The sequence below is a fragment of the Dendropsophus ebraccatus genome, chromosome 8 (assembly GCF_027789765.1).
Source record: "Dendropsophus ebraccatus isolate aDenEbr1 chromosome 8, aDenEbr1.pat, whole genome shotgun sequence".
Lineage (NCBI taxonomy): Eukaryota > Metazoa > Chordata > Amphibia > Anura > Hylidae > Dendropsophus > Dendropsophus ebraccatus.
The window spans coordinates 74,759,572-74,783,886 of NC_091461.1; the positions used below are offsets into that span (position 1 = coordinate 74,759,572).

The window sequence follows — 24,315 nt, forward strand, 5'->3', positions numbered from 1 at the left end:
TTCCACAGGCAACAGATAGAGGTAAAAGCACACTAAAGTGTGCAGTTTGCAGTAAGGAATCATAGGCTATGTACAAATATAGAGACAAAGCAGCTGGGCTGTGGAGTCTGTATGCCGCAGCTTTCACTATAACTCTGACTCCTAATTTTTATCAGAGACTGACTCCAGCTCTCTTTATCAGAGACTGACTCCATAAATGGCCAATCAGATACCAGGGGAGTTATTTGTCAAAATAGTGTAAAGTAGAACTGGCTCAGCAGTTTCTTCCTGATCCAGGGGCGACTTCTGAGTAAATAAGGCAAAGATATAAATCAGATTCTCCTGTGTGTGCAGTGGATGCAGCCAGTTTCCAGCCACCGTGTCGGGAAGAACTTTTAACTAGACTAGATGGAGCAGGTGGTCTTTTTCTGCTGTCACTCTTCTATGTTTTTAAATAAATATTCAGATACCTGTAATATAGAGGACAGACCTAGGCCAAGATATCAGCTCTCTGTTGACGTCTGCACTCCTCAATTGTGGCGGCCCTACACAAAATACTTGCTCAGCCAATCAGTGACTGCAGCTGTGTCCAGCCTCAGTCATTGGTTGAGCCGGTATTTGTGAGTGGGGCCTTGACATCACAGGATCGGGAGACTGGCAGGGGACCAAGAGCCTTAAAGGGTACCAATCGGCCACGAGTGTGCTGATATGGTTCCCAGATTCTTAGTATAGAGCTACTGCTACAGCCGCGGCAGGGAAAGACACATCAACTACTCATCTGGGCGGGTGGCACCCATGACTAGTCACTGCTCTCCGCCTGTCTGCACGCAATCCAGGAATGATTGACAGTCAGAGAGGCCCGTTAGTGACCCCCAACTTTTCCCCAACCACCCTCATCTAATAGGGCCATTGCTTTATTACTGATCTATGTAGGAAATGCTTCCCTCTGTGTAACTAAGTGTATGTGAAAGTGTTTCAGGTTTTAATAAATAAGGTGTTTCGATTGATAGAACAAAATATATTGAATAGAAACATTTAAAAAATTCAGATAAAAATTTTGAAAGCTGGAGTTGGTGCATTTTTTCAGACTCCACAGCCCTGGAAAGGAGAGCTCACACAGCAATCTGAAGAAGACAAACTAAGCTAAATTTTGAATAAAGACCTATGGAGAAGGTGTTTATTGCACTACAGGTATGAAGCAAGAATTTAAAAAAAAAATTACAAGGTTACCATCTAAGTCATTTAAACAGTGAATGCCATTTACACTCCTCCTATTAAAGTTAGTGTGAGTTACACAGATTGTGTAACTTGAACGCAGGCTGCTTTTGATGCCCAACCATTTCCACTGGCTTAAAACAGACTGGAGTTGGCCAGGCAGCCATATTTTTTGTTTGCAGTCAGACCCCTTCAAGTATGGTTAATCAATATGAGTAGCAATACACCTTGAAAATTATATCCCCTATGTTAAAATGAGTAACAAGTAAGGGTATGTTCACACTGAGCAAAATCAGCGGAATTCCGTGGCGGAATCCCGTCTGCCTCAGTATCAAACAGTCTCTCTATGGTAGGGCTCCCATAGAGAGACTGTTTGAGCAAAATCAGCGGAATTCTATGACAGAATCTTGTCTGCCACAGTGTCAGTGTGAAAGTACCCTAATATTATGAAGCATGAACAATAACCAGTGTGCAGTTTTTTTAGGGCCATTTTTAGCCCCATAGTAGTGAATATAATTAATAGGCTATGTTTACACACTAGGTAAAAATGACAGCCATCTTGGTGGACTGCAATAATTTTAAAATGCACCAAAAGCCAGCCATCTGTTGATAATGATGGCTACAAACAGTGTTCTCTATTTGTATCAGAGGAGAGAGGTGCAGGGGATCCCAGGATACCTGATCGGAGACTTGGAGGCACAAATGAGGCCAGGCGTGCAGTATTAGTTCTCTATTTGTATCAGTCTCTCTAAGATGATGAGTGCAGTTCAGGTGTCAGGGCTGACTCCACATTTCTGTAATAGAGACCTTCAATAAGTTAGTTCTATAGCTTCATTAGAAACCTGCTGATGTAGATCACTGTGAAGGATTTCTTGTCAGTTTTAGTGACTGTGTGTTGGTTTTAAATGACTATAACTATTGAACATTGATCTTGGGTTGAGCAGTTCAACATTGTGTAACTGTGTTGTCATTTCACAAGAAGTCACCAGAGCTTTAATCACTTGCTTTTTTGTTTTCCAGCATATTATTTAGTATACTGATACCCCATAAACATTAGTATCTAGAATTTTTAACTCCATTGGATTTTAGCATATATCAAGAAAAGCAGAATCTGCAGGGATGGGACCAGCTCCATGAGTGCCCACAGCACGGACTTCCCTAACGTGGTCTTCACAATGTGGTGTTATAGCTGTCAGCTGAATGATTGCCTTTCTGACAGCTGTCAGCCCTGATTCATCCTGTATAATCCCTGACTCATTTTGGCCCAGGTTTATCAACGTGTGTATAATAGAAGAGGGTGTAAACTGCACACAGCAACCAATCAGGGTTCAGCTATTAGCTCTGGTAAAATGAAAGCTGAGCTGTGATTGGTTGCTATGGGTAGCTTACCCCAGTTTTTATTTTTTTGTAGAATATGAATGTTACTCCTGTGTGTGCGCAGATTTCTTCTGTGTAAGTATGTATGCATACATGATCTTATTTCAATCTTTAAATTGCACCCCTGACACCAATAGCACCTGCAGCTGCCTGCTCTGTATGTGTGTGTGTGTGTGTGTATATATATATATATATATATATATACACACACACTCACCGGCCACTTTATTAGGTACACCTGTCCAACTGCACGTTACCACTTAATTTCTAATCAGCCAATCACATGCCGGCAACTCATTTGCATTTAGGCATGTAGACATGGTCAAGACAATCTCCTGCAGTTCAAACCGAGCATCAGTATGGGGAAGAAAGGTGATTTGAGTGCCTTTGAACGTGGCATGGTTGTTGGTGCCAGAAGGGCTGGTCTGAGTATTTCAGAAACTGCTGATCTACTGGGATTTTCACGCACAACCATCTTTAGGGTTTACAGAGAATGGTCCGAAAAAGAAAAAACATCCAGTGAGCGGCAGTTCTGTGGGCGGAAATGCCTTGTTGATGCCAGAGGTCAGAGGAGAATGGGCAGATTGGTTTGAGCTGATAGAAAGGCAACAGTGACTCAAATAGCCAACTGTTACAACCAAGGTAGGCAGTAGAGCATCTCTGAACGCACAGTACGTCGAACTTTGAAGCAGATGGGCTACAGCAGCAGAAGACCACATTGGGTGCCACTCCTTTTCAGCTAAGAACAGGAAACTGAGGCTACAATTTGTACAAGCTCATCGAAATTGGACAGAAGATTGGAAAAACGTTGCCTGGTCTGATGAGTCTCGATTTCTGCTGCGACATTCGGATGGTAGGGTCAGAATTTGGCGTCAACAACATGAAAGCATGGATCCATCCTGCCTTGTATCAACAGTTCAGGCTGGTGGTGGTGGTGTCATGGTGTGGGGAATATTTTCTTGGCACTCTTTGGGCCCCTTGGTACCAATTGAGCATCGTTGCCATGCCACAGCCTACATGAGTATTGTTGCTGACCATGTCCATCCCTTTATGACCACAATGTACCCAACATCTGATGGCTACTTTCAGCAGGATAATGCGCCATGTCATAAAGCTAGAATCATCTCAGACTGGTTTCTTGAACATGACAATGAGTTCACTGTACTCCAATGGCCTCCACAGTCACCAGATCTCAATCCAATAGAGCATCTTTGGGATGTGGTGGAACGGGAGATTCGCATCATGGATGTGCAGCCGACAAATCTGCGGCAACTGTGTGATGCCATCATGTCAATATGGACCAAAATCTCTGAGGAATGCTTCCAGCACCTTGTTGTATCTATGCCACGAAGAATTGAGGCAGTTCTGAAGGCAAAAGGGGGTCCAACCCGTTACTAGCATGGTGTACCTAATAAAGTGGCCGGTGAGTGTATATATATATATACCCCCCGACAGACAGAACTAATACACAAGTACACTGCTTTGCAGCAAGACATTTGTTATAAATTAAAAGTATGTGTGGAAAGTATTTCTAAGTAGGATCTTCTCTCATTCCTGCTTCTTGAACACGCACCCTGGGAGATGGACAACTTGCCAGCAATATGCCTTCAGTGTCATTATTTTTATCTCCACTGCGTTGCATCTATACATCCTGTCATTATTGCATCTGGATCATGTGATCACTAGACCAGTATAGGCTTTCCTCTGTGTGGCTGTGTGGGAGACTTCCTGTGAACAATAGGATTCCATTTTTACCTATCAGATACCTCCAGCCATCTGTCCACTTGTATTTACTCTCATATATAAAGTGCTGCTGAATGTATCAATTTGTCCTGATGGAGTACAAGAGCAGTGATATAGTAGATTTGTGCTTGACAGTCTCTGCTTTCTGTTGTGTGCAGGATCTGTAGTATGGCGTATGATATGCAGCTTCACACTGCTCCCCCTGCCTCCTACTTGTAAGAACTAAAACAGAGAAATCTAATACAAGGATACGGGGTGAAGCAGCAGCTCATGGAAATACACTGAGACTCTAGGACAGAAGTTTTATGTCACTGATCTATCACTTGCTGCACTTAGATTTAGAGCAAGTGAAGTGATGAGATTCTGCCCCTCTGTCTCTGCAAAGCCTGAGGCATCATTGGACAGTAGCCTGCATTAGGAAAACCATATCAGAGTGTAAATAAAAATCAATATGGCAGACATCAAGTGGCACACAAAGCATTCACAAAAGTCTTCACATTATTCTCTAATAGCCTGTGTTGCGTTATTTAAGCCAAAAGGTTGCCAAAACAAAACTCACTATCTTCAAATAGGATGAAGTGTGGTATATAATGGCAATAGTAACGACAACAATGTAAATTCACAATATAAATCTCTTGTTTCATTTTTTTTCATCAGGCTTTTTGTGGTTTTTTCCGAGAAGGAATTCAACCAGAGAATCTCTCAGCAGTTGCAACAGGAAACTGGGGTTGTGGAGCTTTTGGTGGAGATAATAGATTGAAAGGTAATTGAATAAAATTATGTTAAAATTACTATATGTTCCTTTAAGCTTCCATGTGATACTGGGTGGTCCTTGGCTCACTTGTCTCATAATAAAAATATTTATTTGTATATAGCGCCAACAGATTCTGCAGCGCTTTTTTTCCCCACACAAAATACAGCGGTTACATTTGCACATTACAGGATTAAATAATTAAAATGAACAGGGCTGTGGAGTCAGAGTCGTGGAGTTGGAGTTGGAGCTAGTTTTGGCTGGAGTCTGAGTCGGGAAAAAAATGTTCCGACTCCAGCTTTAAAAAATCTTAAAAAAATGTAGAATTGAATTTTCATATGAATTTTACAAGTTTTGCTCATGAATATATATTATGAGCAACATTCTAATAGGACACTGGCCCTATTACATAAGGGTGGTCGGGGAATATATCAGTAATAGGACACTGGCCCTATTACATAAGGGGGGTCGGGGAAAAGTTGTCGGTCACTATTTGGCAGTTTGTTTCTGAGCTTTGAAGAGCCCATTGTGTGGGGGAAGATCTGTGCTGTTCTCTTCCTGGATGCTGGATGATTGTATATGAGCAGCAGTGTAATATGAAGATATTCCGTGCAATATAGAGGAGGAGGAGAAGACATAAATAGTAAAGCAGTAACCTCTGTCCTCAGCGTGGTGTTTTCTCTTTGGGAGAAGATGGTGTGTTTTTCTTCAGTGTTCTATGGCTGCAGCTGTGTGTGTGTGTGTGTGCTATGGCTGCAGCAGGCTGTGTGTGTGTGTGTGTGTGTGTGTGTGTGTGTGTGTGCGCTATGGCTGCAGCAGGCTGTTTGTGTGCTATGGTTGCAGCAGGCTGTGTGTGTGTGTGTGCTATGGCTGCAGCAGGCTGTGTGTATGTGTGCTATGGCTGCAGCAGGCTGTGTGTATGTGTGCTATGGCTGCAGCAGGCTGTGTGTATGTGTGCTATGGCTGCAGCAGGCTGTGTGTATGTGTGCTATGGCTGCAGCAGGCTGTGTATATGTGCTATGGCTGCAGCAGGCTGTGTATATGTGCTATGGCTGCAGCAGGCTATGTATATGTGCTATGGCTGCAGCAGGCTGTGTGTGTGTGTGCTATGGCTGCAGCAGGCTGTGTGTATGCGTGCTATGGCTGCAGCAGGCTGTGTGTATGCGTGCTATGGCTGCAGCAGGCTGTGTGTATGTGTGCTATGGCTGCAGCAGGCTGTGCGTGTGTGTTCTATGGCTGCAGCAGGCTGTGCGTATATGTGCTATGGCTGCAGCAGGTTATGTGTATATGTGCTATGGCTGCAGCAGGCTGTGTGTGTGTGCTATGGCTGCAGCAGGCTGTGTGTGTGTGCTATGGCTGCAGCAGGCTGTGTGTATGCGTGCTATGGCTGCAGCAGGCTTTGTGTATGCGTGCTATGGCTGCAGCAGGCTGTGTGTATGCGTGCTATGGCTGCAGCAGGCTGTGTGTATGTGTACTATGGCTGCAGCAGGCTGTGTGTATATGTGCTATGGCCGCAGCAGGCTGTGTGTGTGTGGTGTGCACTATGGCTGCAGCAAGCTGTGTGTGTGTGCTATGGCTGCAGCAGGCTGTGTGTGTGAGTGTGTGGTGTGCGCTATGGCTGTAGCAGGCTGTGTGTATGTGTGCTATAGCTGCAACAGGCTGTGTGTATGTGTGCTATAGCTGCAACAGGCTGTGTGGGCGTGTGTATGCTATGGCTGCAGCAGGCTGTGTGGGCGTGTGTGTATGTGTGGGCTATTGCATGCCCCCACAGTGTCCTTCTATATCACTATGTGTGACCCCTCTCTATATCACTATGGCTGACCCCCTGTATATCACTATGGCTGACCTCTATATTACAGGTATCTGGCATTGTTAGCAGTGTTTGTGTGTATGGTGAATATTAGTTAGAAACATAGAAGATTGTCAGCAGGAAAAGACCACCTGCTCCATCTAGTCTAGTTGTGAGTAGTTCAGGACATGGAGGCTGGAGACAGGCTATGTAACACGAGATGCAGTAGGAGCTCCATTTGCAGATGGTCAAGCCATTGTACATAGAATCGGAAAGTGCCTATGAGTGTGGGGGGAGCCAGTCACCCACCATTCTCTGAGTACAGGTAAAGAGTAAAAAGTGCATGGAACCACCTGAGATATACAGTAGAAGGTGAGGGGACAGAAGGAGAGGAATCAAAATGTAGGAAATAATATAGGCGTTCCTCAAGAGATGAGTCTTTAGGGCACGCTTGAAACTGTAAGTGGTAGGAATGAGTCTAATGTCTTTGGGTGAAGTATTCCAGAGAACTGGTGCAGCACGAGAGGTCTTGGAGGCGTCTTGAAAATGAGAATGGATCAGGGCGACAGTAAGAGTCTGAGTTGTTTCAGTGGTAAGAAATGGGCGGATTCTGATTTTTTTGAGATGTAGGTGACAAGAGCGTGCAAGAGCTAGAATATAGGAAGTAAAAGATAGATCTGAGTCTAGCATAACCCCCAGACATCAAGCTTGATGCACAGGAGTTATTCTAGCACCACAGACTGAGAGAGGGGTGTCAGGTTTAGGTTGGTTAGAGAGAATACAAGAAGATATATTTTAGAAAGATTGAGTTTGAGAAATAGAGAGGATAGACAGTCGCTGGTATTTTGTAGGAATGCAGGGGTGATGTCCCGGTAAGAGGTGTATAGATGGGTGTAATTTGGGGGCTGTATAGAGGGAGACTTGGCCTCCAAAAGATCGCTTGACGCCTTGGTGAAAGTGGTTTTAGTTAGAATCAAGGGACCTGCATGGAACCCACCAAAGATTGTACTGTAGTTTAGCTTTTGGAACAACCTTGTGATTATGACTTATGGGACGTGAATTATTAGCAGCTGTCAAATTACATTTTAGCTTAGCATGTGTGTTTTTTTTTTTTTTTTTTTTTTCAATTAGGTTTATTAACCAGGAAAAGACAATATTATCTGTTACTGAGAACTGGACAGTCCACTGGATTATTAAATAAGATTGTGGGAAACCCTGGCCTGCCTGTGAACATACTAGTTCTTAGAAAGGTCACCCACATGGATGGCAAATCTGTTTGCTGATATAAAATTTTTTATGATTGGTTGATTATTTTTGTTCATCCATAGCTGATGTCCATTGTTGCTGCTTGTTATATAATCATTACTTGAGAATATCTGCACAGTATTTTCTTGTTTTCAGCAAAGTGACTGTTGATTGACAGATGAGAATCTGCACCAGTCAGGGAACAACCTGTGGCGTTTCCTAGTGTTGACTATGACCTTTTAAATGTCTTATAAAATATGAACGTCCTTCCAGACACAAGCTGAACTGTCAGTCAACAGCTTATTTACATGTCATGCAAATCAAGGCTCGCTCCTGTATAGTAACACAAGGAGGGTGTGAAAAGCAGTATTTCGCAATGTAAGGTTAGAGAATCTGAACTGTATTTGGAGCTAGGATTAATTCACACTTGTGTGAACAATTTTTATGAATGCTGTATAGTTTTTTTTTTTTTATTTTTTTTTTTAAATGGGATCACATTTTTTATAAGAAAGCAGGGAATATTTCCCCTTGCTGTTTACAGCTGTCAAATAGTTTAGTTGGGTTGTGTTTTAGTTAGGTTGTTTTTTTTTTTTTAAATAATAAACTTATAGATGCTAATTGCATTCTGTATGATGGCGGGCTTGAGGACTGATGGGGAGAGGGAGTGAATAAATGAAGGGTTATAAGTCATGTAAACACGGTATGTAAAACTGTATTGAATTTTTTATTTTATTTTTCTAATGAAATGTGCCTTTTAAGATGGGAGTAAATTTAAAATGGAGATTATATTTATGAGGCATTAACTTGAAGACTGATCAGAGGAGTCAATAAGGTCATGAGATATGAACATAAGGTGCATGATAAACAGCTCTCGGAGGAGGGATTCCAGGCTCCAGACAATTCTAATCACAGGTTTCTGCTGACAAGGTTTTCAGGCTGACCGGTGTCAATCTGGTTACGCTGTAATCACAATATAGAGGTAGGGGAGTGTGACAGAGACCCTAATGGCATTAATATATGCCAGAAGTAAACTGTGATCCAGGCCACCACCATCTGTTCTCATCACTTTTCAGATTTCAGCTCACCAAGCATCTTTGATGTTATCCTGCAGTCCTCTAAAAGCAGAGCCAGAAATGTGATGCATGGTAATGTGAATTACAACCTAGTGTAATTCACTCTGTCTTTCCACTGGGTGGCAGTTTTGTCATTGATAGGAATAGTTATCCTATTAAAAGCAAGTTGTAACATTGCTGCTGCCCGGCCCCAGGCTGTTTTATCTTATATTGTGACTTTACTGGAATTACAAGTGATAAAAAACAACCATTAAATAGAAATGCCTTAAAAGAGTAGAAAGAAAAGGCAGCATACTAGTAAGGCAGTGCTCACACTACACTGACACTCATGCATTGTTGAGATTGCAATTTTCTAGGTGCTTGTACAGAAAAAAAAATGTGTTATGTAGTAGGAGTAGGAGCAGCAGCAGATCCATGCTCCCTTTTGGAGATATGTGTATTTATAATGCTGCATACTGTTGTCATACTCCAATTACCCCATAAAATGATTGTAGTACTATGTTGGCCACCTAGTGTTTTTTGTTTCACTTTGGACCAGACATGTTGGATTTTCCAACCTTTTTGTTCTTGGGGAGATAAGCAGCAGACAGAGCTGTCTGACATCGGCTTACTCTTAGGGGCCTATTTGATGGAGCGATATACGACCGAATCGGCCGATTATCGCTCCGTGGAATAAATACAACGATGACAATGCTCATCGGCTGATCGTTGATATAGGCAGCAGGGCTCCAGTGATTGGCTGAGCGGCCTGTCAGCTGAGACGAGCTGCTCTAAAGCTGGAGTGCGCGGGACCCGGGGAGAAGTAGACCCCAAGAGGAGCTCTGCAGCCTGGATAGGTAATGTATTAAGTTTAAGCAAGGGCTGCAAGGACATCGATAATCAGGCCGTGGAATAGGCCCAGTAAACGAGCCATGATCTAGCAGATCGTTTACAGTTATCGGGCCCTCATCGGCCCATGTAATAGTACCCTTACTCCTTCTCTCTCCTTTGATATATATGCCAAACATTTGTGTATTTGGGACAGATAGTTGTTGACACCTGTTAAAAGGTGTATGGCCACCTTAAGGCTGTGTTCAGACACCAGCCATGTGACAATTGAGATAGTAATACATAAAAATATGTGCATATATAAATATATGCATTTATTTTAATTATGGCTGCAATACTTACACCTCCCACAGTTGTACTGAACCAGACTCTGTGGGGATCTACATTTGGTACAAGAGTTATGAAAGAACTAGGTATTACTGTGATAAAAACAGGCCTCGATGTATAAACCATATTATTCCCCTTTTAAACATTGCTGGAATTGTAGTTTTTTTCTACATTACATACATAATGAGTTATGATATGTAGTTTATGAATTGTATTCCTAAGAAGTTCAGCATACAGATGTAGGGTGTACTTGGGGACCCTGTTTTATGAATGTCTTATTTTATTGTTTGATCAAGATAAATTGTAGACAAACATTTCCCGCCCATTCATATGGCGTTCATTATAATTGGCAATATAATTGGCAATAAAATGAAGGTGATGATGCTTAGCTAAATGAATTACCTGATTAAATATAGCCTTTCACCCAGTGCATATGCCATCATGACAAATCAATCTCTTCGATGGGGAGATGCCATTTATCTTAATCCTAAACAGTTACAAATAAGAAAAAAAAAAGTCTTGTCGCCCCAACAATATCTGTGATAAATGAAATGTCATGTGCTCAACTGCACAGTACATGGATCTACCCCCCGTATACTCATATACCCATTTTTATTCAAGCTGGATAGGAAATGTTTCAGAGTAATACATAGCAGTTTGGCAAGCACCCTTATTACAGGATTTCACGTTTTGGGCAGCAATAATTTATACACTTAGCCCAATCCCAAAATATGATGTACATGTACAGCAAATGTTGAGTGGAGAAAGTTTGAAACAGGCCAACTATACCCATCAGTGACCGGTATTAGAGCGCACTGGCACCCCTGCAGTGCAATTGCAGGGTGCCAATCACCTACGAGGCCGCCATGTCAGACCTACTATTACAGTCATTTTTTTTCTAGTATTAACATTTTTTACCATATGATGAAATTTTAGTAAAAAAAAAAGCTGTGGGACATGTTTTCTAACCCAGCTTCTGGGTTTGCAATTTATTAGATGGTAAAATAAGAGTGCCAATGCAAAGTTAAACGCATCTAACAAAAAAAGCCCTTTAAACTACTTTTTTAAAAGCAAGCAAATAGGAATACGCTGTTAGGTCAAGGAGACACGTGATACTTTTCATATATCTAGCTGTGCTTCCAGGATGTAGAAAAATACTTTTATTTTCTAGTACAAGAAGTCAGAATAGCTCCAATCTGGAATGTCTTCTCTCTCCCCCCTCCCTGCTTGATTGACACCTGGAAGCAGAGTCCCAAGCAGGTTCAGGAGGGGGGAGCAAGAAGATGTTACAGCTTGCTGCACTTCAGGAGCCCAGGAAAGCCTGTTTAACTCTTCTTTATGTATATTAATATATGTATTATATACAGTATATTTAAAGCATTGTTTTTATTTTCTGAAAACACAGACAGTTATCAAAGTTACCAGGTGTCTCCCTGATGTTATAGCTAGAGTGTCAGCAGTTTGGAACCTGAACTACAGCTGACAGGTTCCCTTTAATATGAAATGTTCCTATGTTCAAATTAAAGCACAGAGACAATGTGATGATTTGTCTAGAATTCCGCATCACCCTCCATGTGCCATGTCGACCAGGAGACAGCAGAGAGATGATAAATAACATCTCTTGGTAGCCTGCCGGAAAACTAGGTAAGTCAGAGTAATATCTCTTAAAGCCAAGCTCCAGCGATCCTATGAATAAATAAAAGGCAAAAAAAGCATGTAGGTGCTCTCACTGATCCCCCATTAACCATTTGACACATTTCCCGCTTGTCAATGCGGATTAAAACTTTTACAAATGATCCTAGTTTTACATCATGGCCCCTGGCTGGGAAACTACATCTCCCAGCACGCATTGCCCTTCAGAGCCAACTGCCAAGTATCTGCCTCATCTTGTATTACCTGCCAATCACTGGCTCAGTCTAATTCTCCTTTTAAAATGTGAAAAAAATATCTATTCACCTACGTAGATCGATTAGTAAAAGAGAGAGGAAACAACTGTGTATCCTTTCCCCTATACTGCTCAGGAGACTGTCACTGTTACATTCTGTTTCCCTACCCTTGGCCAGGTGCTCACTGATTGGTGTGATGTCAGTGATGGGTGGGGTTACAGATGAGTAGTTACAGCTTGCCTAGCAACAGATGAGACAGATCACATGACCTGGGTCTCAGAAGGGAACGGGTGGACAGAGGAGTGAAGACAGATTGGACCAGGAAGTGAGGATTTTCAGTATCTTTAGGGTTTGAGTCAGGACGTGCTGACGACAAACGGACCAATTCATGTAATAGGAACCTATTACAAACAAGCTTAGCGTATGGGTGGGGATTAAACAGGGTAAATCTTAAGTGGATTACCCCGTTAACAACAACTACTACTATTAAAAAAAAACCTCAAAGCCTTCCAGCCTTAGCTGCTGTATGTCCTACTGGAAATGATGTATTCCTTCCAGTTTGCAGTCTAGCACAGTACCCTCTGCTGCCACCTCTGCTCATGTGATGAACTTTTCAGAGCAGAAGCAAATTCCTTTTGCCTAGGACAGTTTCTGTACTTGGTGTACTTTCTACCTAATTTTCTGTGCTGCTCTATCTAAGAATTTATTGTGTTTCTGACATGGACAGAGGTGGCAGCAGAGAGCACTGTGTCAGAGTAGAAAGAATACACTTAAAGCCTGTCAAAAAGATAGTCATCAACCGCACATCTCTCATTTTGAAGATCTGAGCCGCTGACAGCTGTTTAAAAGAAAGGGCTATGGAACATCGCTTGCATCCCTGGCCATGTGATTATTGAGCTATGTAATAGGCTCAACGCCAGCCTAAAAGATCGGTGCTCGCTTACACTGCAGGTCTGGCTGTCTAATATAATTAAAGCTCTGTATGCATTTCTCTGTCATTCCCTGACATCTGGGGGAGGGGCTGTACATCACTTCTTGGAGATGTAAGCTGGATTCACGTGTAGTTTTATGATCAGTTTTTGGTCCTCATTTTTTAGCATATTTTGGGCAAGCAAAATGCTAATCTTCCCATTATACTTTTTCCGTGTGTCAGTTCCAGTCCTGGTTTTGGCTTTGGCTGGGTTCAGATCTGTCTTAGAGGCTCCATTGGGGGCCTCCATTAAAGATTTCAGTCAAATAACTGGGCAAAAAACAATGTTGTGTTCACTATTTCTTTTGTCCAATAAAATTGTGTAAACCATGCTGGTAATTCAATGGATCCCACTAATGTCAGAGACTCCAGGCAGAGCAGATGAATGGGAGAACAATGGAGCTTCTGACACTTGTAAACATTTTTTCTATTATATTATATTGTTACAATTTCCAAAAGGCACACTATGTATGCTCTATGCAGATGCTACGGGAAGTGTGGTAATGTAAAAAGAAAAAATAGCTACAAAGTCAGTCTCCTTTTTATTCACAACAAACATATGAAGAGTCCTGACCCAAAAAAAAGATGGGCACAATAATGTTTTCCTACAAATACATTTGCCACACTGGACTGTAAATCATCTTTCTCCGAGGAAAAAAAAGCTGATGATTGATTTGCCCTTCAGGTAAAAGCTGTTCGACAAGCCGTCCCGGGAAGTTGTATGGAGATGATTATAGAGTGCACTGACACCTTGTAGAATGTGGCTCAAACTAATGAAGTGTAGACAAAACAAATCAAGTTGTGGCGACTGATCTCACCGCAGCCTTGATCCAGGGTTTCAGCTTTTATAGGAGACGGGACAGTTTCTTGTTCTATCTGAAAGTATTTCAGATTATTTTATTATTATTACTTTAGGTCCTGTTATCTGGTGTTAAAATGATGCATTTGTTAGTCTTTGCACAGATATTTTTAGAATTATTTGAAAAGAAATGTTTGAATTATTTAAGGTGTAATGTCTTAAAATCAGATTTTCTTCATATGCATGTTTCCTCCAGTCTACATCTCTGTAGGAGGGCATTCATACGCACCGTGCAGGATCCGTAAATACAGATGAAGCGCTAAGAAACAGAGTTCTGAGCTCCTGGCATCATCATTTATTATTATGCTGAGAGCTCTAAAATAAATCTTTAGTATCACAGTGTCAGTACTGTAGCTTGAAGATTTAAACCATTTTAGAGTCCTGAATTTTGGTCCGTGCACGTAATTGGAGGTTTTTTTTAAGGTATATGTGTCTCTGTGCAGTAAAATAATAAAAGCCAGCTTACTTATCTGCCCCACAGCTCTCGCTGTCATATCTTCCAGTCCCAATTCCTTTGCTGTTTTACATCCTTCTGATAAATTCTGGTACAGCACAGAAAAGGGGACCCAAAGATCTGACAGCAAGAGCTGCGATGGAGGGAAGTATGTCTCCTTTTATTATTTTACTGCATGAAGAGGCAAATACTAGACTTATTTGCATGTGAACTCCCGGGTTTTCCGTCCAAAATAGACTGATGAGATATTCACAGGACAGGTCATCTGTCACTGGTTAACGTCTACACTACACCGTGAATGCAGCCATTTGCAGTTTGTTGCTGTAGTGGCAGTTGCCAATTGTCAGACTTTATTATTTTTTGTACTGTGTGCATTATACTACAGCATTACACTATACTCTTACTTGGGCTGCATAGTACTGTTTTATTGACTGTTCTTACCTTTAAAGTAGTACTGGTTCTACAAAAAACTTGGAGGTTCCCCCTATTGTTGGCATATCAGTGTACACCTGAATGTTTGAAGGGGCCAGGCAAGGGACAGCAGCCGTTTCTTTGTTTGTGTATTGCAGCTATTCCCATTAAAGAGTAGCTATGTTTCCAGAGATTCTATTGGTTTACATTTGCTCAAAAATGCCATACAGAAAAAAGAAAAATAAATGGCCCCTATCTGCAGAAATCTTGAAATAAACCAAATTCTGTCTAGTAACTATCATGTACATATCTTTTTACCTTACAGCCTTGATTCAGCTTTTGGCTGCTGCAGAAACTGGACGAGATGTTGTGTATTTCACCTTTGGTGACAAGGAGTTGATGCACGAGGTTCACAGAATGCACAGCTTCCTTGTTGACAACAATAAAACTGTTGGTGAGTACTTCTTATGTTGACCACTTACAGGGGTCATTTAAGGGTTTTAGAAAACTATATGGCATGTTGTCAGGTATGTTATATTATTTTATGATTTGGGCTGATACTTAAAATTAAGGAGTTAAAGTGCTGGTGTAATGCTTTACCCCTGCACACAGTAGTGCTCAACACCACCTGGCTCCTCAGGGAACAGTTGTCAGGCCTATTAACTTGCTGCTGTTCCCTGAACATCATGTAGATGGGGTGCTGCTGTGCAATGGAAAACAAGAAAGGGAATAGAATGTTACACCAGTACTGTGTCCTGTTCATTTTCAGTATTATTGACTGTCCCAGAGGTTGGGCCCCTAACCAGTCGAAAAGGTGATGGTATAGCCTGTTGATGAACTATTGTTTTTTAAGATGGTACTACTCTTTTAAATAGACTTCCACAAATTGGACATTCCTGATCCCTCAGGCAGACCCAGTCCTTGCATGCAATGTCTGTTGTCATACTTCACAGGGTTTGATGTAATTCTTGCATCAATTGCCATGATTAAGGCTGCGGTGTAGCAGCCGAAACGCGTAGGCTTCAGTTGGGGGCATGCCGCACGTGTGTACGGTGACTGAGATACAATAAACAACGCACTTGATTCCACCTTGCCGGGAGCTGGACTCGTTTCTTTTCCGCGTTTGATGTAATTCTAAAAACAACAAAAAGCTATAACCAGGAATTGAACCTCACAGTCACAGACAAAAAGACAAATTTGATCAACTCTCCTACAACACCATTCATTTTAGGCAGGTACACATTTCCATGGCTTAAATTGCAGACGCATGAGCAAAGGTAAACCCAATACAGATATGAAAATCCCCCAACTGCTAAAGAAAATCTCCATAAAAATAGCGAAGCTTTTGGCATGGTAATGTGGCCTGGTAATGCCCAGGATGGACCCTACACTAACTGTGGCCTCTCTTTGGCTAATAATAGGCCTATACTTTGGGCATGCAGGATTCAACTAATGCTGGCAAAAATAACCCCCAGGTCACAGAGTTTTTATTATTTTGAGACATTGGGCTGTCTTTTGGTGACACATCTGCATTATTTGGTTAGGCTTTAACCATACTGATATGTTTTGCTTTTTCAGGTGATATTTACAAGCTGCTGCTTAACTACTACATAGAAGAATGCAAGAACTGCTCTACACAAAGACCAGATACAAAGCTGTATACCTTTATTTACAACACCTTGCAATCCTGAGACATGGTAGCAAAGGACTCTTTCAGCAAAACCATTGCTTTGCTCTCTTCCACTAAAATAACCTATTTGGACTGCTGGGTGTAATATATACGGACTAGTATAACCAGTGTATATAACAGCGCAAATTTAGTCCTCTGTGCTTTTCGAAACAAAATCCTTTTAGGGCTGTGTTTCTATTGTTAAGTTTTTAAGATGTGTTATGCTTGATTGGAATATTTTTTCCATTGATTTTTCTTATTTCAAATTTCATAATTATTTTATTAGATTCTTACAAGGACAATGCATTACTGTGCTATGCCAACCACTGAATGTCCATATTATATGTGTGATTGTAGAATCTGCCTCTGCTTCATCCATTCGATAATGCCACAATGGGTTAAGATCTGGGTTGCATAGTCCTGAAGGGGCCTTCTAAGAATGGCAGCTGTGTGTCTTAACCACTTCCTAAATCTTTGGTGGCTGCTGATATCATAGGAGTGGTACGTCATCAGTAGTGCCTCAGGACTCCTACCCTTCTGTACAATCTTCTGGATAGACAGTTGCAGTACTACAGTGCACAGTGGCTTTACCTCTCAAGTGCAAGAGTTTACAACATTCACCTGGGAAGCAAACTACGGTTGGAATTGCACACAGTGTTGAGTTTTATGAAATCAGAATATTGCAGTTGATTCCAAGTAATCAGTCTTGACAATTAATAAAACGTAAGAAGATTAACACTTAGTCTGTTTATTTGGGGTTTAAAATGTCTGAAAACTGAATATTCTAATCCATGGTCTGGTTGGGTAATATGCTAGGATGACAGAATACCATCTGATAACCTGCACATGGGAAATGATTTGAGACATTTTAGTTTATAATAAGAGTAAGGCTATGTTCACACAATATTTTTTTTCAGCCATGTAGATGGATGGCCATCATCTTGGGGGGAAAATATTGCTGTATTTTGGTAATTACAGTAGTGAATAATAATAATGCTCTTTATTTAAGGCCGTAATTATCAAAATACAGCTGTATTTTCAACTTAAACTGATAGCTATCTTATTAACTTGAATGGATTCTGTAGGGTGTACAGCATTTTACCAGACAAAATAACACAGCATGCTGCTCTATTCTTTTGAGGATATTTGCCGAATTTTTTTTATAAAGGCTTCTATGGGAACACAAGGGACCCTATGTAGTGCATTGCTATGTGAAACAATGGCAAAATTTTAATGATTTAGTTTGAAGTTAAGACTGATTACAGGTGATCTAGTTACCACTATGCCTATTGCTGCGTTTACACAGAGCGATAATTTGCCCAATCATACGATTTCGAAGTAACAATATGTTTTTTATAATGATCAGCGTTTGTACAGAACGATATATCGTTTTGAAAAATCGTTATTGCGATGGTTTTAAGATCGCTTAAGCCTATCTCGCACATAAGGTGAATCGGTGAAAGACTATTTACACAATCTGCGATCTGCAAATTTTTAGCGAACGACTATTTGAGAACATGCTGAAAGATCAAAATGAACGATTTCTCGTTCGTCGCTTGGTCGCTCACTGTGTTTACACAAGACGATTATCGCTCAAATGTGATCGTTATCACGAAAGTTCAAACGATAATTGCAGCATATACCTCCACTGTGATCAAAGGTAAGAAGATTGACCATGGTAGGGGCCATGACTTTCTCCCTAAACTATGATCAGTACGTATTGTGGCCATGCCCCAAACAAATTGAATCAAATAAATTGTTTATCAATACAATGGGGCTTTTTTTCAGACTCTGTCAAAAGTGTGCAATCACATGCAAATGTAGCTTCCCCCACAGATTAGGGAATAGAATAGGGAATAGCTTCCTCCACAGATTAGGGAATAGAATAGGGAAAAGTTTACCCCACACATTAGGGAATAGAATAGGAAATAGTTTGCTGATATACTGACCTGGAACTGAAATCTAGCTCACACCTCCCCCATTTCACTCCAGGTTTAACCCCTTGCCCCAAAATGACGTCCTGGAACGTCATGAAATGCCAGTGCTTAATGCATCATGACGTCCCAGGACGTCATGAAAGTAAACAAGCACCGTGCAAAATTACACAGTAAAGTTTACTGTTTCTGGGTGCCGGCAGGACCCAGGGTCTCCTAGCAACAGCCAGGAGACAAAGCTGAGACGGGACAGTCAGTTTAACCCTATAGATGCCGTGGTCAGTACTGACCGCGGAATCTATAGGATTCACAGGAGGAGGGAGCTCCCCCTGTCACCCATCGGGACCCCTGCAGTGTGATCGGGGGTCCCGATGTGTGGCTGAGCCTGCTTATAATCAGTGGAGCATGGCCCCCCGGCGTATCTGCAGATCCGACACCCCCCCCCGTGAGTACATATAGTAGTATACAGGAGTGACAGGAGGAGGGATCTCCCCTGTCACCCATCGGGACCCTCGCCGCGCGATCCCGATGTGTCCCCTAGCTTGTGGAATCATTGCACCAGTAACTGCAGAAGCCTGTGAGATCGCGCCGATGGTTCTGTCTCACACACGAAGTGACAGCCTGTCAGATCCTGCGGCCTGTCGGATCCTTACTGGTGCAATGATTCCACAAGCTTGGGGACACATCGGGACCCCGCGATCGCGTGGCGAGGGTCCCGATGGGTTACAGGGGAGATCCCTCCTCCTGTATACTACTATATGTACTCACGGGGGGGTCGGATCTGCAGATACGCCGGGGGGCCATGCTCCACTGATTATGAGCAGGTTCAGCCGCACATCGGGATCCCCAATGTCAGTGCAGGGGTCCTGATGGGTGACAGGGGAAGCTCCCTCCTCCTGTCACCACTATAGATTGCACACATCGGGATAGCTAGTATAACACATAGTAGTACATCAGAATTGCTATGTTCTATACCTGTAAATGTCAGGCTATAGCACATAGTAGTACTGATAAACTACTATGTGTTATACTAGCTATCACAGGGTCCTGATGTGTGTGTGTGTGTGTAACAGTATGGTTGTGTAACAGTATGGTTACCTGTGAGAGTGAGCGTTAAGTCCCATAGGGCAACAAAATAATAAAGTAAAAAAATAATTAAAAAAAGTAGATTTTAATTTTCATGGCAAAATGCTCATTACACCCCTAGAAGAATTTTACGTGATGTCCAGTTTCCAAAATCGGGTAATTTCTGGGGGGTTTCCTCTGTAATAGTATCATGGGGGGCGCTGCCAACGCACATGGTCCCTAAAAACTGTTACAACAAAATATGTGAGAAGAGCGTCTTCCCTTTCAGAGCCCTGCCGTATGCCCAAACAACAGTTTGTGACCCCGTACTCAGAAAAAATTGGGGAACACATTTTTTTGTATTTATTTCCTTGTCTTTCTTGTTATATGAGAAATTTCAAGCCAAAAATGAATTTTACTGGAATTTTTTTAAAATTTTCATTGCCCACTGCTAAATACTTTCTCCGAACACCTGTGCAGTGCTTATACTTACTACACCCCTGGATGAATAATTTGAGGGGTTTAGTTTCCAAAATGGGGTCACTTGTGGGGGTGGTCCACTCTGCTGGTACTATAGGGGCACTCCAAGCGCATGTTGCACCCAGAAACTGCTCCATGAAAATATGCACTGAAAATGCAAAAGAACGCTCCTTCCCTTCTAAGCCTTGCCATATGCCCAAACAGTGGTTTATGCCAACATATGGGGTACTTTTGTACTCAGGAGAATTTGCGTTACACATTTTGAGGTGCATTTTTGCCTATGTTCTTTGTGGAAATATGAAATTTTAAACTAAAAGAAAATATTAATGAAAAAAAGCTAATCTTTATTTATGTCCTAATAAGAAATGCTTTCCTCAAATAACTGTAAAGTCAAAATGCTCACTACACCTCTCAATTAAATCTTTGAGGGGTGTAGTTTTTAATATGGGGTGACGCATGGGGGTTTCTAACATAAAAGCTGCTCCAATTCACTTCACAAATGGACTGGTCCCTAAAAAAAAAAAAAAAAAATCTATTTTTGAAATTTTCATGAAAATGTGAAAATTGCTGATAAACTTCTAAACCTTGTAGCATCCTAAGAAAATAAAATATGTTTACCAAATCATGCCAGCACATAGCAAACATATTTCTTATATGACTAAGTAACTCATTTATGTGGTGTGACCTACTTTTTTAGAAGCAGAAATTTTCAAAGTCATACTAATGCTAATTTTTCATAACATTTTGCACTTTTTTCCCCCAAAACACCAAGAATATTGACTAATTGAATACAATAACATAAAGTACAATGTGTCACGAGAAAACAGTCCCAGAATTGTGAGCATACGTTGAAGCATTGCAGAGTTATAATGAAATAAAGAGAGACAGGTCAGATTATGAAAAATGAGCTTGGTCATTGAGGCCAAAACAGGCTGCGGAGGCAAGGGGTTAAACATGAGGCCACTTTAGATGTACACTATATAGTTTGAAAGATCAATATTAATGCTTCCCATAAAGGCAAACCCCCCTCGCCCCAGCAAGCCATAATGGGGGCCCTAGGAATTGCTCTTAGGTGGGCCAATATGAAATAAATATATATATTTTTTTATTTATTTTCCTTTCTCTCTTTAGTTTTTCTACATCGAGTAATTGATGGGTGACTTTATGACTCCAGTCTTTTTTTTTTTTTTTTTTTCAAGGTCATAGGATGCTGTGCTGCTTTGAATACTAACACTGTGCCACAGAGATATAAGGGCCCGTTCACACTACGGACTCTGCGCAGAATCCTGCCATTCTATCTGTTTGAATGGGAGGGCTCATGCGTCTCCGCCCCCCCACAGGAATTCTGCATGGAATCTCGGCACCCATTCCTTAGTGTAAACGGGCCCTAAGGCAGAGAAAGTGGCTATGAATCCAAACTAACATTAATTTGGCTTTCATACTTTTTTTTTTTTTCCAGAGCACTCTCTTAACTTAAGCTAAGCTCTATCTGTTTTTCTCTGAGTAACATGACCTGTTTCTATTGCAAGGCCTTGATTTTACCATCCAGTTTTCAGAACTACCACACACATTCCTTTAAAATGCTCTTAAAACTGCATGGTATGTCATAAAATCCCATTCACTACAGCAGTGATTCCCAACAGCAGTGCCGTGAGCCTCCGGTTCTAAAATCAATAATAATAATGATAATAAAAGAGAGAACAGCTTTACTGTTCTCCTGGCAAGGGACCGGGCATGCGTCCACATCATGGCAAAAAATACTGCCCATGATTCCGGGGCACTTCCTGACGTGGAGGAGCAGGCATACCATTGCAGGTAGTGTGTCACGTCCGGGGCAGGGAAGAGTAAGCCCTATTCTGAACCCAGACCCCTATCCCTACCTGCTTGGACGACCTGCCCTAAACAGCAGTCCCCAACTGGGCGGCGTTCCCTACACTGGCTAAGTGCAGGAGGGGAGATGAAACAGTACAAGTCTGGGGGAAGCAAGGGCAACAACAAAAACAGGAGAACTACAAGTCCCAGCAGACCTAACCGTTAAGGCTAGACAAAGGAGAAAGATAAACCAAATACCAACAAGCCAGGTCAAACCAGGAAGTCACGTCATACACAGAATCACAATCCAGAAGTACCACAAGTCCAAGCCAGAAGTCAAACAGAGAAAGCAGTCCAGGGAAACAAAGAACAAACCAAACAAGCCGAGTCAGAACCAGGAGGTCACGTCAAATCCAAATCAGAATCCAAAAGGCAAGTCCACAATATAGATGAAGAGGTCAAACACAGAAAGGAGCACACAATAAACGCACGAGCCAGCCAAAAGACTTGATCACGGGAGAGGCATGGAAGCCTCCACCTGTTTAAATCAGAGCAGGGAGGGAGTAAGGAGGGAGCATCAGCTCTGATTGGACCGGTGTCTCTGTACTCTGACAGGCTGAACAGCATGCCTGTCAGACAGTCCAGACGCCTCCCCCCTTTCCAGCTGGTGTGCTGAGAGAGCAGTGGAGGCATCAGCAGGTATGTTCATAACATAGTGTTGGGTCAGAGGGGAATTGCAGGTGATGAAGAGGTAAATGCAGGCAGTGGTTGGAGGGGGTTAATTAAAGGGGGTAGTGCGGCGCTAAGAAATTATTCACAGAATAACACACATTATACAACTTTGTAATGTATGTTATGTCTGTGAATCGCCCCCTTCCCGTGTCCCACCACCCCTGCACGTGTACCCGGAAGTGTTGGTGCATTATACATTACCTGATCCTAGTCACGCATGTCCTCCATCTTGTGCCAAACATCATCTTCGGACGGACGGACGAATTGCTGCCGCCGTCCCTGATGCTGGTCCCCCTCTGCGGCGTCATAACTGTGCTCAGCCGCGATTGGCTGAGCACAGTTATGCTCAGACAATCGCGGCTGAGCATCTGATGATGCTGCAGAAGCACTAGGGACAGTTGGAGCGGTCGGCCGGCCGAAGATGATGTTTGGCACAAGATGGCGGACATGCGCGACACGGATCAGGTAATGTATAATGCACCAACACTTCCGGGTACACGTGCAGGGGTGGTGGGACACGGGAAGGGGGCGATTCACAGACATAACATACATTACAAAGTTGTATAACTTTGTAATGTGTGTTATTCTGTGAATAATTTCTTAGCGCCGCACTACCCCTTTAACTATGAGGCACAACGGGGCATTTTACTATGTGGGAGTGTACAGCAGGACATTATTACTATATGGAGGACACAAGGGGCAATATTACTATATGGGTGCACAGCAGACACCATTATTACTATATTAGGGTGCACAGCAGGGACATTATTACTACATTGAGGGGCGCAACTGAGAGAATTATTACTGTATAGAGGACACAGCAGGGGCATTTTTACTATATTGGAGTGCCGGGGGAATTATTACTATATGGGGGCACTGCAGGGGACATTATAACTATATGGAGGTGCACAGCAGGGGTATTATTACTATATGGAGGGGCACAGCAGAGAGCATTATTAGTATGCAGGACACAGCAGGGGCATTATTACTATATTGGGTTAAAGCAGGGGGCATTCTACAATGTTGGGGGTGCACAGTAGGGGACATTATTACTGTATGGGGGCACAGCAGGGAATCCTACATACAGGAGAAAACCCACATAAAAACAAAACAACGCCATTACTACTGTATGGGACCCTTTAGGAAGGAAAAGGGGAAGGAAGTTGCTGAAAAGTGCGGAACCTAAGATGTTTGTCTGGCCAGTTCTGAAGAGATGAATTGTAGATGCAAGAAATCATCATGGAAGCCTGGTCCAGATGGAGGGGAAAAGTGAAAGTGAACACCTCAGGTCAAAGAAGACGTCACCTGAGAGTTACTGTTACAGTTTTTTTGTAGCCTGTTACTTGGTATGGGCTCCTCGAGAAATTCTTTTTCCAATGGGTCCCTCAAGGTGGAAATAGTTGGGAAGCACTGCACTATATTGTAATATATGGTCACTTCACTAATGTGACACACTTGTTTGCGAAGTATCTTCAATTTATTTTATCCTTTACTTATTTTACAGTAAATACATGCCCAGCACACACAGATACTATACCTTCAAAATAACACTAGGGACTAGTCGGCCATGTGTACCTGGTGTTACTGTGTACGAGGCATTATAGTGCAGTGCTCTTTATTGGATGGCATGGTCCTGCTCATGGGATCTTAACAGAACCTGTCCCTGGAAATGCAGCCATATCAGTAGGCAGGGTTATGTAGTGATGATGGATTACC

General features: G+C 42.1%; 1 protein-coding gene across 1 annotated transcript in view; it reads left to right on the top strand.

The window, feature by feature from the left end:
• PARG (poly(ADP-ribose) glycohydrolase) overlaps positions 1–17,312 on the top strand; it is a 110,152-nt gene extending 92,840 nt beyond the window's left edge. Inside the window, exons 16-18 of the mRNA XM_069980679.1 lie at positions 4,972–5,077; positions 15,233–15,361; positions 16,486–17,312. Coding sequence (XP_069836780.1) covers positions 4,972–5,077; positions 15,233–15,361; positions 16,486–16,598 — 348 coding nt within the window. The 3' untranslated portion in view covers positions 16,599–17,312. The remainder of the gene's footprint in view (positions 1–4,971; positions 5,078–15,232; positions 15,362–16,485) is intronic.
• Positions 17,313–24,315: the final 7,003 nt, after the last annotated feature.